At 40.0% G+C, this 21,106-nt stretch overlaps 1 protein-coding gene across 1 annotated transcript in view; it reads right to left on the bottom strand.

Annotated features, from left to right (window-relative positions):
- DHCR24 (24-dehydrocholesterol reductase) overlaps positions 1-21,106 on the bottom strand; it is a 169,318-nt gene that overhangs the window by 123,857 nt on the left and 24,355 nt on the right. Inside the window, exons 2-3 of the mRNA XM_044085501.1 lie at positions 10,486-10,641; positions 166-271 (exon numbers count right to left, since the gene is read on the bottom strand). Coding sequence (XP_043941436.1) covers positions 166-271; positions 10,486-10,641 — 262 coding nt within the window. The remainder of the gene's footprint in view (positions 1-165; positions 272-10,485; positions 10,642-21,106) is intronic.

Below are 21,106 nucleotides of genomic sequence, written 5' to 3' on the forward strand. Positions count from 1 at the left end.
ATTATATACATAAACCAATGCAAGTACAATAAAAGTAAAATTGTCAACATGGTTTCCAGCATTTCATATTTTATTATTTTTATCTGGACATTATCATAACAAATATGCTGTGTGGTACTGCCACTTAAATAAAACTGTTAGTGTGTTCTTATCATGGGCACCCACCTACAGTAAGATCATCAAGCTCTGGCACAACTGGAAGTGTCCAGCCAATGGAGTTGAGCAGTGCAGTCACCTGACCCATATTGACCAGTGGTTCCACACGAACAACCTGTGATATAAAATTAACAGATGATGTTTTAACAATATATTAAATCAAACAACGTTTCCTCTGAAAATCAGTTCTTCGACAACCAATTGCCATTCTTTCTAATAGAGCACTGCACAAAGTCAGTACTTGGTCCAATCACTGTAAATTACAGGGGCAAAAAGAACTTGCATACTAATTTTCTTTCAACACCTTCATGATAAATTTTTAATACAGTGCATCTCAGCAAGCCAATGAACTTCAACAAAAAAGAATCGTTTGGCCGTCTGTTTGTATTTACTTGGACATAATGGGAATTGCACACCTAGGTTCATAGAATCCTAGGTTAGTACTAGGTAGCCTCAAACAGAGCAATACAAGACAGATTGGTGGAGAATTTGAGGCTGCTCAGCTAATTATAAAGGCTTATCTTGAAGGTGGCAAGCATGCTACTCTGTTAGACATGTAGTGGAAATTTATTTGAGAGTTGGGGAAGCATTCTGTTACACCAATGTATTTTACTTACCTGTTGATAAATGTTCATTTCATTTAACCAGGTATTTCTAAAGCTATTTGTTCTATGAAGAAATACGAAGTCAAAGAGGGTCAGAACTTTAATAGCTTGAAAGGCTACACAAAGATCTCCATTGCAGGCACCAATAAGACAGAGCTGCCAGTCTATCCTGTAACTATGAGTCTAATGTTTTTTAGTTATGAATCTCGGAGGTCTCTCAAGCTAAGCGATACATTTAGGCATGCACTGACATATTCTGTCACTTCCCATTTTTCTTGAGGAAACAATGTAATATAAGAATATTGAGAATTACTTGCATAAAGCCTGGCCCACTGGCATAGGGGCAGCACACCTATCAATGTTGCAGACTGTCAGCCTGTAACAACTAACTGCTTGAGCACAGGAAGGTCAAATGGGGAAGGAGCATTAAGCTGCGAGACTCATTCCATACTCTGGAGAAGGAGAAGGGATGGAATTTTAAGAGGTGCAGGTCTACTTCCAAGTCACTGTTAAGGAAATAGAGCATCATATTTGCCAGTTCTGCTACTGTGTGCCTTTTGGAGCTGATGTGAGAGAGAAGAATAATGAATTCTCCTCAGAAGAGGTGGCGGGGTGTATGTGCCTGAACACACTCTCCACAGGAGACCACTGATGTAGACTCTGGTCACATGGAAATGCTGTTTGTAAGGAGTAAGGGCTGGGGACAATACAAAGGGAGCCCATGGCATGCTTCCCTCTGGCACTTATGGGTACATGTGGAGAAAGCAAAGTACACACCAAAATCTAGATCTACACTCCGATGGCAGTTCCCATTCCCAGTCCAGCTGGTTCTCGGGCTAGAGACTGAACCTTTTCAGCTCCTGCTCCAAAAGTAGTGACTCATTAGGGAGGGACCAAGAGGAATGAGCTAGATGATCTAGCAAAGGGGCTGGGGCAAAAAATATAATTATAGCTGCCACAGGTTGCACCAAGGCCATAAATCTCAGTTGTACAGATTTTCACAGAATGTCTAGATTTTTTGCCTCATATTTTGGTTTGTTCCTCATACAATTTGTGGTTTTCTAGTAAATCATAGAGGACTGAAGTCACAAAAAAATGACAGACATTTGAGTTTCAGAGTCTATATCCTTCAGAAAAAGCACAATAAACACAAACCCCTGCTGGTCTAACAACTTTCAAAATTTGCAAGAGCAATTTTTAAAATTTGCCCTTATTTTTGGGACTTAGTCCCAATTTCTTGTGCTAAGAGGTTGAGCAGTATGAATAAGGCAAGCAGAGGATGGGGTATCAAACAGCATGTGCATATGTTAATAGGCAATTACTGGGATAGCTGCCCTTGTGGGCCATTTTAAGCCTAGCCAACTTCCCTCAATGGTGGGAATCAAAGTCTGTACCTTGTGTCTGTGAGTTAAACACCCTAACCATTATGCCAAACCCCACCCCCATGCGTGTATCTTTAACATGCTCAATGCAGGACTGTAACTTCAAGGGGGAAAGGTGTAAGTGGAAATCAAATTATACACCCAACACTTGATGGAAGCCATCTCAAAAACCTCTCTCTCCCTGTCACTGTATCACCAGCCTTTTGAACAAAGAAGATTTACAAGCAAAAATTAGATGGAACACTGTTGCCCATGTAACTGTATTACTGTCTATGGCCCTGGACTGACTAGCTACTTGGGCACTGGGTGGTCAGCCAAAAAAGGCAGAGCTGCAGTACTGAAGTCTCAGTCCAGTGTCAGTGCACAGTCCACCACAGGCACAGTGGGCTCACTGTTGCGAAATGCTAGGCAAAGGGCAGTTAGGGAGAATTATACATTACCATAATATACGGTACACACTGAACAAAAACAAAGTGTCTGCAGAAACTGTAGACCCCCACAGCCAAGAGCCCAACACGCAGGTCCAAATCTCAAGGTAAACCACACCCAGGAGGGGGTGCAGCCAACTAAGAAATTGAAAGAATTCTAAGCGAGCTACTCTGCAAGCAACCAGTCATTCATAGTGACAGGAAGAACATGGAAAAAGATGACTTACTCAGGGTTCTGTGGGAATCACTCAGTAGACTCTTTAACCATAGCCTGAGAACTGGTTTTGTCCTGACAGAGTGGAGAACAGCAACAGCAATCCTCCTACACAAAGGGGGTCCATCAGCTGATGCTGGGACTACTGATCCATAAGCCTAACAAGCCTTATCTGAAAGGCCATAGAAATAATCATCATGGACCTTATCCACAAGGACAGAGGCAACCTTCAAACCCTTGACCCAACCCTGTTTGGTTTCATCAAGGGTAGATCTTGCTTATTAAACCTAGTAGACTTCTTTGAGAATGTCACCAAAGCCCTGGATGAGGGCAAAACAGTACATACCTTCTAGCTTGTTTATTTAGCCAAAGCTTTTGACAAAATTCCCCATTCAGTTATCATAGATAAACTCTCTCAGCTGGGGATTAACCCATACATTACTAGACGGGTAGCAAACTGGTTCACTGACAGATTGCACATTGTCATAGTTGGGAATTCCACCTCCATCAGTAGACCAGTTACCAATGGAGTACCACAAGGATCTGTACTGGGCCCTCTACTATTTGGAATCTATTTCTCTGAAGTCCCAGGTGAAGGAAGATAGCCTGTGGCTTAACAAGTTTGCAGATGACTGCAAACTGGGCGCAATCATACAGTCCCCCAACAATGTTAACATATTACAGAAAGGGCTGACACAGACAAAAGACTGGTGCCAAAGTTGGGGAATACATCTCCACTAGTAGACCAGTTACCAGTGGAGTACCAAAATGATCTGCGCTGGGCCCTCTACTGTTTGGAATCTATTTCTCTGACATCCCAGGCGAAGGAAGATGGCCTGGGGCTTAACAAGTTTGCAGATGACTGTAAAGTAGGCGCAATCATACAGTCCCCCAATGATGTTAACATATTACAGAAAGGGCTGACACAGACAAATGACTGGTGCCAAACTCACGGACTAAAACTTAACTAAAAAAATCCCTCATTATCCCCTTTAGCAAAGGAGTAGCCCCTGATAATTATGATATTGGTAGCACCCCTCTAAGCTCAAACTCAGTGGTGCAAGACTTGGGAACACAGGTTGATAGCAATCTAAACTTTGATCAACATATGTCTATAATGGTAAGGAAAGTCTTCTACATTGCACATTTCATAATTAAGGGCATTGTATCCAAGATCAGGGAGGTTATAGCTCAGCTGTACTAGACCCTTATCAGACCACTAATGGAGTGCAATGCTCCATTTTGTATATACCTCACCAGACACCTGCAGCAATTGGAGACCACAGAGGTTTCTAACCAAGAGAATCCAGGGTCTGCAAAACATGGCATACATGGAAAGACTGAAAGCCCTGTCACTGTACTCTGTATCATACAGGCTGCTGAGAGGCAAACTGTGCCTGGCCTACAGAGCAGTCTTGGACCCTGCCCTAATGGAAATGCTGCACATCTACAAATCAAATGGGACAGGAATAACTCACTCCAGGGATCTCAACCTAGCCTGTGACATTAACAGAAAGTACTGGAGAGACAGATACATTTTCCAGCAATTGACGCTCCTCTGGGATAAGCTCCCATTTCACGTGAAGCAGAGCTTCTCAATGACCCTATTCAAGCATGACCCTGACAACTGGATAGGTGACCATAAATTCACCCTGGAGTGGCACCTATGCCCATCATGGAAATGGGCAGTTGGTGCTAATCAAATAATCACTTTGCTAACAATGATCATCTAGCTATGATCAATAAGGGTACTCGGGTTTTACATGGCTAGGCTTGAAAAGGCCCTAGGGCCAATAGCCTTCTAACCTCCTATGAACCTAAGAATGCCCACTTTTCCAGAATCATGAAACTTGGGATCAACAAAGGCAGAGATCCAAAACTCATAGACAGGACACCACAAGCTTCTCCCCTAAATTATAGGAAAACTCAGATCTGCAGGTAAACCATGACATAAATAATATACCCAAAGTAATGTCATTCAAAATTGAGCCTATACTGTATTTGCAACCAAGCTGCCTGTGTAGACTCCTGCATCCTCCCAAACGATGAGTTACCAACAAGATGAGAATGCTCTCCATGCCTAAAAGAGCAACAACAAAGCAGAAGCCTAAAAAGGTACCTGTGGAATAATAAGGCAGCTCACTGGACTACAAACAAGAATGAAAGGGATTCCACAGTGATAAATCCTCTTCCAAGAAAAACTAGGTAGGAGTACCCACTGCCTGACACCTATCTCAATGGTTGGCCACGTGGATTCCATTCCTTTCAGTCCGGCCACATAATCAGAAGCTGGAAAGGCTCTTGAGACTAAGGAAGCTCAAGACAATCTCCAAATGGAGTAGATGTCCCAACACAGCAAACTGGCATTAGGCATACCGCAGAGAAGATCCTTAAATGGGAGTCTAAAACTATCCTAAGTAACAACCAGTCTCCTCGCCTATTACCTTCCTGAAGGAACAAGAAGGAACACGGGCTAAAGGAATCCCTTCAACTTGTAACACATGCTTCTAATCAGATAATGAGGTGTCACATTGCTAACTGCTGGCAGGCTGGATAGCAACTGCCTGCAGCTTAAAGCTAACTAAAACTTCAATTCTAAACATTTTTTCACATTTAACAAGTAAAGAAACGTATTACTCATTCATTTAAAATCATCTTCTCCAACATAAACTGATTAATAGCACTGAATATCACAAATGTAATACCATGATTAAGTTACAATGAAATAGAAGCAATGTGCGTTGTCTGCCTTTCAAGAGGTGTGGACTCAAATGAGACAAAGTAACCTACACAACTGGTGCTGCATGTATGACACAGTTAACAGCACAATGAATATCATACATTTGAATAACAGTTAAGGAAAGGGGTGTTACAGCAATGAAATAGACAACAAGTCGTATCTCATTCTGGCAAGAATGGGGGCTTTCTTCCTCTGGAGGACTGAGCATTCTGTACCACTGAAGGTTGGTTGAGCCCAAGCCTGCCACAAAAGATATGATGTGCCAGAATATTTGGCCAAACAGAAATGCCAACACCAGGACTGTTTTCCTGGGGCAATACACCAAGGCAATATCCCTCAAAAGTTAGTCTACAAAAGAGTCTGAACTGCAGCAAGGAGAGTAACAGATGGGTTCTGGCCAGCACAGGGGAAGCAGCTAAGAAAGAATCCCTGGCATTGCATTGAGAGAGATGATAGGAAATTTTCTTCTCTTGGATGAACTGTCAAGACCTGCTACATCTTAAGCAGGCCACTAAACTGACCAAAAAGTGCTCCCTCCTCTAAGGAAGCATTCAGAATAGACCACGTGATCCAACTGTCAAAGAAGGATGACCTCAGCCTTGCCATTCGAATCAAGCACACACCAGAGCCTGTAGCTCTATCCATAGCATTGACACAACTCATCAACAATAGAGTACTTGGAAGTCTATCTGAGCAGCCAAAGGCAGGGACTGAAGAAGTCCTCCATGTGCCCAGACTCTGCAAAGTCCTCAAATTTTCCCAATACTAATTCCACTGAAACTTTGAGAGATAACATGCAAAGCTAAGTGCTCTAACCCTCAAAATGGCAGAGGAATACACATTTTTTCCACTTCAGTCCCTAGCTCTATACGTCCTGAACAAGTGGCAAGAGAGAAACAGACTGTGGTAACCAATATGGCCAATTACCCTGGAAGGCTACAAAAGGATTCAGCATTCAAATGCTCAGGCAATGAATCTCTACTGTTGACCAAAGGCCTATACTAGGCATTGGCCTTTTGGGGCATCAAAGTTACAAAGTAAAAGTTGGCTCCAGACTTCCAAGGTAACATCTTTACAGGCTGGATTCAAATGGGTTAACAATGAAACCCTATAACTCTTTAACCAGGAAGTTGCCTAGAGGAAGAAAGTGGAATGAAGACCAAAACTTGCAAGGTCTTATGAGCTACATGGAATCTCCAGCTGAAAGACCATGGAAAGTGGGGATACAACCAGATGGCTCAAAATCAACCATCTCAATATTGACAACCATACCTGACAGATACCCTTTGATAGTCCAAGGGGAAAGCAGTCTTATGTATTCCAGCAATCCTGATTAAGAAAACACTGCTAGTCTTGATGACTGCATTCTGGGTGTCAGACCTGGTTCTGCCCAGTACCATTAGAATGCCAGTACTGGTATGCAGAAGGGAGACTTGCTCTGATTTTGGCACAGGTATCATACCAAAATTCACAGCAGTCTCTCCTAGCCAACATTATTTACACTGACGTCAAGGAGGCCTGCAACACTGCTGATTACTTCTCTTCTCTTGTCATAACTAGTACAAACAGGAATTCAGAATCTGCTTTAAAGTGTACTAAAGACTATATGGCCAACATATTGCTAATATTAAAAATCTACAATAGTGCATTCTCCAAACATATTGCAACATAAAGCTGACCACACTGGTCAGTTCTAGGACACTCCTCACAACGGTCTTCTATAGCCTTGCTACCACCCTACCAAACATGAAAATTACCCTCTACAAAGATGATTTAGTCCTCTTTAAACGTGGGTTTTCTTCAAGCATCTGAAAAATCCAACTCCAAAGTAATCTCAGTAAACTAGAACACTGATGCAAATCCCAAATCCGAAGCACTAACCATAAAAAACAGGACTATGCTTTCGCACACCACAAAATCACCACCTTATATACAAATGAAACAGCCTTCTCAAAACCATTTAGAAGAAATTTTTAGTTTGCTCAGACCTAGTGTGGTGCAAATAATCTCCTTCATAGCACATACAGTTAAAGTAGCTGCAAAACATAATTATTTTACAGTACTAATAGGCTATCAACATGGTAAGCCTGTCATGGCATAAGAAAAACACAACACTAGTCCACAAGCAGGGTTTTGTCTCCCTGTACTTCAAGTATCCTTAAAAACCTCAAAATGATTCCAACTACTACCTACCAAATCTGCCACTTCATCACCCTGGGAAGTCCCAGAGAATTCTACTGCACTTCACCCAATGCAAAACGGTTACCAGCAGTACTCAAACAACTGCCATGCTGCCTGGTACATACATACATCTATCCCAATCACTGCCTCCTTTCAAACTCTCAAAGTCACATTACCCATTTGAATCTCAATATAACTCTAGGTCACGTTCCTACATAAACCAATAAGCAAGCTGAAAAATGATAAATGTGTTCTTTCTAACCATGCACTCACAATCTGGGAACAGTCTCCCAACAACTGGAAAAACATTCTCGAATACTCAGCTTTCAAAAACTATTTCCAGACTTGCACTACTGAAAAGAGAATGTAACTGTTTTAACCATTATCTGCTAACTTAAACAATAAACTTGCTGTTTTTGTTCGCCTTTATTGAACAGCGACCTCCTTTTCATGGCGCTCCATTCTGATTAATAAAATAATTAATATTTTGATTTATTTAATACTTAATAACAGCATATTGGGCCAGTCAGTAAGAATTTTTGCATGATAGCTCTAGGGATTGAGATTCAATCTTGACCTCTGGTTTCTGTCTGTATGGAGTCTTCGTAGCCTCACCATATCTAGGATTATTTTATGTACTGTGGTTTCATCTCACCTCCTAAAAACATGCTGTCAGATTACTCTGAACTGCCCATATATACCGCAGGAAGGGTCAGATTACACTTACCAGGTTAAAAAAATGAATATATTTGTCAATCCAACATCGCTACCATAGTGTGCATGGGAATCTGCACACATCTTCATTGTACATGTAATAGTAACTGTTTGCTTTGTGTAATTCTCACAAATATGTTGAATTTTTGCCATCCTAAGGCCTGAGCCACGGATGAATAGATCTTCAAATCAGCTCACAAAAACAGTCAACAAATAAATGAGTGAGTAATCCAATGACTCAAGGGAATCAATAATAAGTGTATGGTTTATAGTTTACCATAATATGCAGCATTTCATAGTTACTTATAATCAAATTCATTGTAAAATACAGGTAAATATCTCATGGAGAAAAGGAAAACAAAATTTTAATTTACAGCTAAAAATGAACAGAGTGATCTTGCACAAAAAAAAATATGCAGATTTTCAGTTCGGGTTAAAACTGCATAATGTTCTTGAGACACTAAACAAAAACAAGTTGGCATGTAGCTTAGTTCAAAAGCTCTGGTTGTTAAAAATCTGAAACTTAGAATACTAAACCAATTCCCAACAAACATGCCTTCTGACACAACTGTAACTTTCCAATATGCAATAGACTGTCTAAATCACACAGGTTAATTCCACAGACCAGCATTTATTACTGCAATACACTCAATTGGTTTATTATCAAAATTTGGAAAATCAAAACAATTTTCCACTTTTTGATCAGATTCGTTATCCAAATTTGGTAATACAGAATTACCAAAATGTCAGAAATGGTAACCATGGAATCAACATTCAAATACCATAAGTTCCAATGTTGAAATTCCATGTTACCGACAATATTTTTGAAGGGGGGCAAGCCCCCCCGGAACCCCCACACCTCCGGCATATTACATATTCCAACTCCAAGAACGCACTACAGTTAGGGTAAATTTCCCTTTCCCTACTGTAGTGCAAACTGTTATCAGAATGTCGATCCCATATTAGTGAATGCACAAAACCATTCGCTAATGAGGATTCGAACATTTTCGGATCGGCATTACGGAAACTGGAAAACATGCATTCAACCATCCCAATTACACATAAATGTTGTTCCACATTTTGATAGTAAACACACTCAATCTAGAATACCCCAAATTTTTATTGGCTAACTTTATATGTGGGGAGGGTAGTTCTCTAGGAATTTGTGATGCTTAGAGTACCTCTTCTTCCTTTTACACTCCCTCTCCACCAAAGTGGTTATTTAATCAAAACTTGGGCAACAATTCAGCATGTAAAGCTGGAAATACATACCATAGTATAACCTCCTGTTTCTACTAAAAGTCACCATGGCACCGGACGCATTCACAATAGAAAAACATAAGCCTCATTTGGCCCTACTAACTTCCCAGGTCAGTTCCCACATCTGAGTTTTTTTAGCCATCTTATCAATGCACCAGTAGGTTGACTCATAGTTACACTGATGATAAAAGGAGTTCAAGAGATTTAAATTGGAAATCTGTGGCACATCATGTTGTGTAAACATGATACAGCATCTTAAATGACACAAATATGTAGCTGTTAATGTTTTTTATATATATATATATATATCTATATATATATATATATATATATATATATACACACACACACACACACACACACACACACACACATATATATATATATATATATATATATATATACACACACACACACACACACACACACACACACACACACACACACACACATATATATTAAAAAATAGATATAACATGTATATGCTTATAGAGTGAACTCAGTAGCATTACTCAGCACAAGCCAATGACTCAGTTTTCTGGCTAGCTTTTTCACCACTGCTGCTACTCAAAATTGCACCTACTCCTGGAAGAGGTCAAGTCCACTAATATTTGGACTCATCCACGCATGTATGTACTGACTCACAGGCTTATTTAATGCAAGTATGCAGCACCCCTCCAGTGCAAATTAACAGGATTATTTTAAGCAAACAACTTACCATTCTTGCGACTAGCTCATCAGATATTTACCTAAATGAGCATTACTGTTTGTTCCATAATATGCTGCGATTTAGATGAGGACTCACCTGGCGTTTGGTGTCAACTTCCAAAATGTCCATCAGATTGATCATAATGTTTTTGTGTGTCTTCTTGTACTTGCCAACACGTAGAGACACGGTGAGCCAGCCAGGCCTCCCAGTACACATGTATGTTTTTCCATCTTGGTTCTTCCATTCACATACCTGCAGGAATACATTCATTATTTTTAGAGTTGCTAGCACCACATTTGTTCAGTTAAGGTCTAAAATACAGATCAGATGTGCCAAATTATGTAATTTTTTAACAAGTCTAACATTACTGATTCAAGACTGTTCACTACAAAAATCCTGATCAGTCAAGGAAAAAAAGCTGCCACAGGTGCATCATTTAACTAACCATTTACCAGTATTCATCTAATTTTTTTTTTCTCCAGAAACCCTTAGTTTAACTCTCGGTAGGAGGGGTATTTTGACATCACCAAACATCTCACACATCAGCTATTCAGGGAGGGTAGTAGAAACCAGCATGGGCTATATTTTGGTTCTACAGCAACTAACAGTCAGAAAGGCACAAAACTTTTTTTTAATAAATGAGCCCACTATACAAACCAACTACTGTTGTTCCAGTGGAAGATGGAACATATTGTTTTCCTGGCAACCAATTCCTCTAGGCTGTTCACAGCTAATGTACAGTATGGACTGTTAGAACAGCCCCTAGATACAGTCAGCCACAGACACAGCTTGTAAAGCCTGCAATAATCAAGGAGCATCTTAATTTGGGGTTGGGCTTGTATAAACATTCCATACCCAAACCATGACAGGAAACCCTGCATAGTTCATGGATTCCGTCACGTATTATGTGTGCATTGTGACACATGGTTAAGTGCCACCTTGTATTTTCTATCCTGCCTCTCCTACATATTTTGGCCATTTTTTAATAAAAGGTTTCATATGTTGTATATTAAGAATGGTCCAAAGAAATCTATGGAAGCACTGGTAACAAAGGGTAGGTATAGTGTGGAATGTTTCCATCCTCATCAGCCACCTTGGGAATTATGGAGCTAGGGTATCCAAAACAAAATCCCTTGATGGCTGCCTGAATGACATCCTTCTGTGTCTATCTCTTGCCATACAGGACATAAACAGGCCATTTTGTCATGGAGAAATACATGGCTACAAGTAGCAGGGATGGCCAAAAATAATTTAAAAAGATGCTTGTCTACTGTGGGGTTACAGAATCGTAATGCCAAGAAAAGATCATTCTGTAATACTGAAAGTGTTCCATCAAGCTCATCCTCAAATGTCCAAAATGGAGGGTTTAAATAAATCATTTGTATGACTTCCCTCCTGTCTTTCAAAACCACTCTGAAAGACTTCCTAGCTAAAATCTGGTTCTGTTTATGCTCAAAACCAGGATAAATATTATCCCTAAATATGAACAAGTACCTTTTCATTTCTTATACTTCCTTACTCTCCCTTCTTCACTTATTTCCTTACTTCTATCAAATTCTCTTCTCTGACTTTCTCTCTAAATGTACCATAAACCTGTTTGTTCCCTAACTTCATATTGCAATTCCTGTTTGTATTACACTAGCTTACCTTTAATTTCTCTACAAACTGTCTAAAATTTCTATAAATATTAAATTATTGTCATATAACGTGGATAAATTGCTAACCAATGTTTTATATTACGTCTAATTTGTTATAATTATTTAAATTGCAGACTTTTTTTTAATTTTTGAAGATTGTGAAATTATTGTTCTTAAAATATTTTGTAATAATTTGGAGCTTTCTTCCCTGGGCCTCCACTGAAAATGGTCTTCTACCCAGTCGGACTTTCCCAGTAATCAAATGTCAATAAATAATAAATAAATTGATAGTCTACCAAGTATGAGACACTGGAAAATGTTAAAATGTTTGAAGAATGTGCAACAAATAGTAAACGTTTACACCCACTGGAAAAGCCCAAGAAGACTGGGCTAGATTGCAAGTGAAGGGTTCTAAGCTTTGACTGATGCTCATCAAAAATGAAGAGATGTCTATACATACATTCTGCTCTGTCACACGTAACTACTGAAAAACTCAAATGTTTTAGCGCTCACAACATTTCAGAAATATTAGTGTAGGATAATGGATTTTGACTCACCAGTACAGAACATTAAACTTTATAAAATGAATTGGAATCTGTTGTCCAGTACTATCTTGATGATACATGAAGCAGTACCGTATCTACCAGTCTGGTGGAAAGACATGTACAGACTTGTAAGGAAGGGGTGAAGAAAAATGAACAGAGAAACTATGAAAAACAGGATTGTCATGATTATTCATTCTGCTACAAAATTACTCAGAAGACAACTGGTCTGTTTGCGGCAAAAATTCTTGAGTAAGAAAAAATGAGCTCCATTATCTGACTTGCATTTGTAAGATCTGAAAGCAAAAATCCAGGAAAAACTGTGGACAAAAAAAAAAAAAACTTCTATAAAATGTGCAAAGATTATATCAATAAGAGGGATTCATGTTCTGTTTATGAACATTCCCATGCAAATGAGGATGGGTCTTACATGTTATCAGATATTTTCATTGAGACCAGGGAAAAGGCCCCCATGCAAATGAGGATTGGTCTAACATCCTATCAGAAGTTTTCACACTGAGCAAGTGAAAGGCCAGTCGAGTGGATCTGGTTGCTTCACAGTGTACTACTCCCCCCACACTCCCGTAACAGCATTTATAGTAACAACATGATCATAGGAAGTTTAACGGTAAAAACTGGATCTGAAGAAGTCCACAAGGACAAAAGCAATTATCCCAATAATACCTATAAAAGGAATTATCGATAGTTAAGTCTCTCTTTTGAAGGATGCTTTAGAACTGGATTAATTTTGTTTTTATAAATAAAATAATGTAGTTGAAGGGACTGCTCTAAATACTTGGACTCTAGACAGTCCTGTGTTGGAATTTCAGTTTGTCCTGACACACACTCCCTGTATACGACTAGCCTGGATTGGAAATACTAGAGTCCCCACTTGCTGGTGACCTCTACTGTGTACTCAACTGGGGAGAAAGATACCAGGGGAAAGTACACAAAGAAGCTATATTTGTAAGGACCATGTCAAGAATATTATGCTGTCTAGTGGAGTTGTTACCAATTTGTGCCAAGGAGCTTTGGTTTATGAAATTTAAGAACTTTTGGGGATTTCCTACATTTGAGGTACAGATGCTCCAGTTTATTAATGGATAGTTAAAGTCTTCTGAAATAATGGAGTTTTTGTTTAAAGGAAGTTCACGGATAACACCTAGGAACTTTACATGATTATCTTGGGACATGGAAAGTGTCTTTTAACAGGCTATAAGATGATAGTCTGTTTTGTTTGGCATGATTCAGAGCTCAATGAGCTCAGTTTTTCTGGTTTCTGTGGAACTGTCTGCAGGTGATATGGTCCATAATAAATATTGAGATGCCACCACAGTTGCCATTGTGCCTAAAAGCATAACAGGCTCAAAACCGGTGTATGGAGGGAGTGCTTTTTGAACATTTAAATCAAGTTTCAGTAACTACATGGATGCACTCCAAATGCAGGAAATCCTCAAGGTCAGGCATTTTGTTGTTGAGACTTCTGCCATTAGGCAGAGCACCTTAATATGATATTGCCTTGGATTAGATAATGTAAGTTACATTAGGATGTAAATCAGCTGACTCTGCCTAAAAAAGACACAATGGAGACAGTAAAGGTTTTAGCCGGCCTTGAAACAGCAGGTGCAGGCCACCCTTGACAAAGCAACTAGGATTGTCAAGCATCTAATCAGATGCTGACACATACTGGAATCCCCCTGGGATGACATCAACTAACCAAGTGCTGAAGCCAATTTTCTTTCTTTGTACCTAGGCATCAATCTTGGAGAAGGAAGGATTCCACTCAGGACCAGAGCACTGGAGGCCGAGACGATAAAATGAGGTCCAAAGGAACTGGAAAAAAAAAAAAAAAAAAAGCTATTACAGTAACCTCAGTACAAACATAAAACGTGCTTATCCCGGGTTTTGCAAGGCTTTAGTCAAATCCCACTGGAAAGGTATCACATTCAGTAGCCTTGCAGCTAACCAGGTATTCGCTCATAGCAAACAAATGAGCTCAAGGCTGTGCAAATGGCATCAGTTTTTAACTTAGAAATGAGGGGAAAAATTCAAATGAGCATACTGACCAATAGCAGAATGACACACTTTAGGGTATTACAGCAATCAGAGGCTTACAAACTGTAGGATCTTCTCTCTCAGAAGCCCAGCCACTTCTTTGATGGACAGCTCTTCCCTTGTTTCACTTTGCAATTAAGTCATGGCAAAGGGCAAATTATTATCCCAGGGATAAGAACTGAAACATGGACACTCCAGGGTGATTCTTTGTCACCACTTTTATTTTGTCAACGCATTAAATTGTTTACTTAACAGATTAGGTCTTGGTTATAATTTGTCTCCCACAAAACAAGCAACACTTAAAGCAGGAAAGTTGCAGTACCAAGAAAATATCAGTCTAGGAAAAGAATGTGACATAGAAGAACTTCAGCATGAAGGATTGCATAAATAATTAGAAATTAATGAAGGATTGGCAGTAAAACAACATGAACAAATGTGAATAAAACTTAGTAAGGAATACTTCAGAAGACTAAAACCTATATTGTAAACAGCCCTGACATATAGGAATAATGTCCAAGTTATAAACCAATTTGCTCTTCCTATTTTAACTTACAGTTTTGGTGTGATTACCTGGCGCCAAAAGGTATTGGATCAGTTGGACAGGAAAACAAGAAAAATGCTTCACGCCTATAAAATGATATATAAAAATTAGTGTATACCAATATTATATATCCCTCAATCTGGTACTGTGGGACTGCATACATATGTGTTGACATTGTCAGATTCAAACATAGTGAAAGTTTTAAAACATGAGGAGAAGAAATCCAAGGTGACCTCTCTGCTTAGCTTAGCAGAAGCATTCAAATGTCAAGCAGGAATGGAAATCAAACCAGAAGTAGACAAAAATAAGACAGTAACTGAATTAGCCAAAAAACAAAAGAAAGGATATAAGGAAAAGGGAAGAAATGTGGAAAAGCCATACATATAGGCCAAGTACAGAAAACTCCTGGAGCAACCACACCTTGATCAAGATTTGATGCAAGAATGGTCAGGAGAGGTGAATTTAAACCAAAAGATGAATGGTTAATATTGGTGGCTCAGGATATTGGACTACGTACACATTCATTAACAAAGTCCATTGAACATGTGGGAGAAACAGGTCTATATTAGATCAGCAAACGCTAATTCATCGAACTTAGGTAAGCGAAAGTGGAAAATATCGAAGCAGCAGAAACTCAATTTTTTTCCTAGGGAAAGAATTCGGTTGTCCGTTTCTGTTGCTTCGGTATTTTCAGTTTTCTGGTGGAAAGTTACAGATTGGGCAGGTAAGTGTGCGACTGTGTGGATGTTAGTGTTAGGGCGGGTTAGGTGAGTTAGGGTTAGGACGCGGGTTAGGTATGTGTGCGATTGTGTGGACATGAGGGTTAGGGTGGGTTAGGTGAGTTAGGGTTAGGGAGCAGGTGAGGTGAATGTGCGATAGTGACGGGCTTTAGGGTTAGGGTTAAGGTAAGTGGATAGTTAGTGGCGTGTGTATAGTTTAGTGTAGGGTTAGGTGTGAGATTTTAGGTGTATGTGTGTGGATTGCTGTTTGTTTGGTGTGCTTGTGTTGTGTGCATGTGTTTTGGAACAGTGATTTTTTTTCCCTAGGAAAAAATCGTTGTTCTGACAGTTTGAAATTGTAAGCTTTCGCTTACCTAAGTTCGATGGATCAGCGTTCGCTTTTTAAGTGTTCACTGATCTAATATAGACCCGGAGAAACAGACACGTGCAGGTCCTGTAAACATAATTGGAAACAGTCACACATCTTGTTGTTGGGTGTGATACACTAATGGCAGAAGGACTGTATACTGAAAGGCATAATAATGTAGCAAAATTGTTGCATTGGAGATTATGCACACACTACAATACTGAAGTAGCTGAGAAGATTTGGAAACATCAGCCACAAAGCATTATATGAAATGAAGAAGTTTATATCACATGATATCACCCATTACCAACAGTTCAGAAAACAGATGTGAGAAAACCAGGTATAGTAATCCATGAAAATAAGACAAAAGTATCATTGATCAGTGACATTGATACACCCAATGATTACAGTCTCTTACGTATGGAGAAAGTCATAAAATATCAGGATTTGCAGGCAGAAATGAGAGCAATGTGGGAGAAAGAAACCCAGACAGCTTCAATAGTAGGAGGAGCAATGGGTCTCACATAAAAAAGAATCTACAGTCATATTTAGATATGCTAACAATGCACATAACTTCGTATAAGTTGGAGGAGTAAATTCTGAGAACATTGTGAGTACTGAAAACAGCACTTTTTGGCTAACATCAAAGACTGAAACAATATTAATTTCATGAACTTTAATCATACCCTGACTTAGGAATGGGGTCCATTCCTGTCATGGTATTAGACACCCACAGGACTTGGAGAAATTAAACCAAAAGGCTACAAGTAAGCTGCAAAAAGCAAAAGGTGGCAAGGATAAGTGGTGAACATTTAAGCTCACCTAGAAAACCTAAAAGGTAATAATAATCCTGCATGAATCTGTACTTGAACCTCTGACCCTGCCTGTAACAGTTAATATGAAATATATAAATTCTTGGGAGAAACCCGTGGTCCATAGCGAACACTGCCTAAGATAAATAATAGCACTCAACTAGCATGAAATGCTTTTACAGCATCCAAACCAACCACTATTAAGTCCTCTCATACATCCCTGACCAACTGCATTATTGTTTCCATCTTCAAAATAGTATCAAAAGTCTGCCTCCCAACAACAAATCCATTTTGATCTCAATTAATCAAAAGGACTGCTCAAATAGGCATATATATCTTGATTTTACACAGAAACTGGTCTATACAGCATAAAGTTACATTATATCCTTTCCCTTCCATCATGCTTTGAGCTATATTTAAGACAACATACAACTGTGATATCAGCAGCATGTTTTAATTTGTTGCACTTATTTTCCATACCAGTTATGAGCACACGCGCCCACGCATACACACACACACACACACACACACACACACACACACACACACACAGCAACAAAGATGGTGTTGTCAGAATCATTGTCAGCACACAATTATTCAACACTGCCTATGCATTAAGTGAAAACTGCTTTAGGTTTACCCAGACACAGACTGCACTAATCATCAACCTGAACTTGTATCACAAAACATCTTGTCCTTTCCCAAGAGAAATAAATGCTCATTTGAGGTAGAACATTATGCATCATATTTCCATGCACATACTTTTCATTTTGAGAAGTCACTATTAAAAGCACTTGGCAATACTTTATAATTTCCATTTTCACTAACATAAAAAAATATTTAAGCAATAGCCCACGGCTGGGTGTGGGTAATGCTGGATTTACTCACAGTTGGTGTGGTTTGGTCATGACAGCGAAGCCCGCGTGACCAAACAAAGCCAACCGTGGGTAAATCCAGCATTGCTCACACCCAGCCGTGGGTTACTGCTATTATACAATGACATTATTTAAGAAAAAAATACTTACTTTTCTTAAATAATGTCATTGTATAATGCCTCAGTGCTGCCCTTCCGCAGTTTTACGGTATCCTGGGGCATTTCTGATGTACTGCGCATGCGTAAGGGACTTGTATTCCCACGCTTACACAGTACATCAGTGCTGTGCAGACACAGCAACGGAGAAAGGAAGATATCCGTTGCTTTTATTTTAATTGAAAAAAAAGAAAATCGTGAGACTTAAAATGAACAAGGGAAACGGCGCAGACAGAAAAAAGGATAATCAGGTACATTTCTTTAATTTTTCAGAACGTACCTGATTATCCTTTTTTTTTGTCTGTGCCATTCCCCTCGTTTGTTTTAGGTCTTCTGTTTTTTTTTGGGGGGGGGGGGGCAAAAAAAAAAAAGTAAAAAAATCAGGAGCTATACTAATGGGAAAAAGTCTGGGCGACCACACCTTTTTCTGTTAGTATATTCTCGGATTTTCAACGGACACACTGGTTGGGCTGGCCAATTCGTGTGCTCGTTTTGGAATGCTAATGGACAGTCATTGTATAATTATATTTTTATACTCTCTTTGCATATTTTCCTGTTAGCAGTCAGTATATTATTCACCTGTTTCTGAAACTACCTTAAGTCTCAGCACCATAATGCCCTCCTGAAGTAACTCTCTCAGGCTGTGGACATGGGGAGATTGTCTTCTGTGACAAGTTAGTACTAGTTAACATGTCTCTACCAGGTAATATGTATCTTTTAGGCAATGCGTGACTACTCTGGTCTGAAGATACTTGTCTCTCACTTCTTCAGGTTCACATGGTCATGGCAACTGCTCATCTATTTGGGACAACTTTTTAATTATTTGAATATTTCAGGAATGGCCTGTACGTGTCTTCGATTTTGGTTTCTCCTTACTATACCTCTATCTCTGGTTCAAATTACATACAGTCTCAGTTCTGCAGACTTGGTAACAGTCACACTTGTCTGTCATCTCTTTTTGCCATCCAGCTTGAGACAGACAATCTGATGTGAGCATGAAAGGTAAAAACTGAGTATCTTTTTTTTTTCACATAAATGTTTGTATACATATTTGGCAGTCTGGTTATTTTGTTCAACAGTGTCATATGGAATAGTTCTGGTTAACAATTTTGTCTCAACACTGGAACAACAGTTTGCATTGGTCTCCCAAATTAGTTTTTCCATGCGTGCTCTATGGCATTGCTCTAAAGCACATTAAAACCAGATGCAAATCGGACAGATTAAAAATGTTCCTGTTTGTACTGCTCTTTCAGCAGCATCATTTGCTTGTAGATAATGCAGACTTGATATTGTACGGCCAATCCCATACTCATCTGTCAGCAACTTTATTTAGTGTGCCCCTTAACACCACACAGAGAAGCTCCCAGTGACAACTGTTCCCTCAGAAAGCTACAGGCTTTATCTGGCCATTGATTTTGTGCATCACAGCTGCACTAGTACCAAAGCTGCTGGCCTCTGAACTGACCGCTGTCAGTTCACTGACATCATAGTAAGCAAATACTGGTGTGGACACTTACACAGACTTGACCGTTTTGAAAGTTGGGATTGGGATTGGGAGTCACCCCCCCCCCCCCCATTCCATACTATTTCTTTCTTCAGCAGTCCTGTTAGAGGATGAAGCAGGATTGACAGTCCAGGCATGAATTTGCCCAGATGGTTTACTATAAACCCAACCAATGGTGATGCACAAGCCAGTGCATTTCTTCGTGCCGGTCCTAAGACCAGATAAATGGAGATGGTTACGTCAGGAAGGGCATCTGCTGTAAAACCTTTGCCAAATGACATATACGGACAACAATACAGATTTCCATACGGGATCGGTCATGGCCCAGGTTAACAACAACTGCCACCAGTACTGCTAGCCAACAGGATGGGGCTACCGTTGGCCAAAGGAGAAGAAGAGGGGGAAGGTAGGTCTAAAGGCAGGAAGAGAGGAGGAAGGTTAGGAGTGTGGTAGTGAGGGTAGGAACTTTGAATGTTGGCAGTATGACTGATATAGGGAGAAAGCTAGCTGATATGATGAAGAGAATGAAGGTTGATATATTGTGCATGCAAGAGACCAGACGGAAGGGTGTAAGGCCAGGTGTATTGGAGGTGGCTTCAAATTGTTCTATCATGGTGTGGATGGGAGGAGAAATGGGGTAGGGGTTATCCTGAAGGAACAGTACGCCAAGAGTGCTTTGGTGGTGAAAAGAGTGCCAGACAGAGTGATGTTTACGAAGGTGGAAATTGATGGTGTGATGATGAATGTTGTTAGTGCATCTGCTCTGCAAGTTGGGTGTGCGATGGATGAGAAAGAAAATTTTTGGAGTGAGTTGGATGAAGTGGTGGTGGCAAGTGTACCCAAAGGTGAGAGAGTGGTGAATGGAGTGGATTTCAATGGGCATGTTGGTGAAGGGAACATAGGGGATGAAGAAATGATGGATAGGTAAGATGTTAAGGAGAGGAATGCAGAAGGTGAGATGGTAGTGGATTTTGTGAAAAGGATGGACATGGCTGTGGTGAATACATATTTTACGAGGAGGGAGGAGCATAGGGTGACATACAAGAGTGTAGGAAGATGCACACAGGTGGATTACATCCTATGCAGGAGGGCCAGTTTGAAGGAGCTTGGAGACTGTAAAGTGATGACAGGGGAAAGCACAGTTAGGCAGCATAGGATGATAGTCTGTAGGATGACACTGGTGAACAAGTAGAGGAAGAAGAGTGTGAGGGCAGCAACCAGAATCAAATGGTGGAAGTTGAAAAAGGCTTATTCTGAGATGGAGTTCAGGGAACAGTTAAGACAGGCACTGGGTGGCAGTGAAGAGTTACCAAATAGCTGGGTAACTACAGCACAGCTGGTAAGGAAGACAGTTAAAAAGGTGCTTGGTGTGACATCTGGACAGAGGAAGGAGGACAGGGAGACCTGGTGGTGGAACGAGGAAGTACAGGAGAGTATAGAGAGAAAGTAGTTGGCGAAGAAGTGGGATCATCAGACAGATGAAGAAAGTAGACAGGAGTATAAGGAGATG

Source organism: Protopterus annectens, chromosome 10.part0 (genome assembly GCF_019279795.1).
Source record: "Protopterus annectens isolate FY-2018-M chromosome 10.part0, PAN1.0, whole genome shotgun sequence".
NCBI classification, from domain to species: domain Eukaryota; kingdom Metazoa; phylum Chordata; order Ceratodontiformes; family Protopteridae; genus Protopterus; species Protopterus annectens.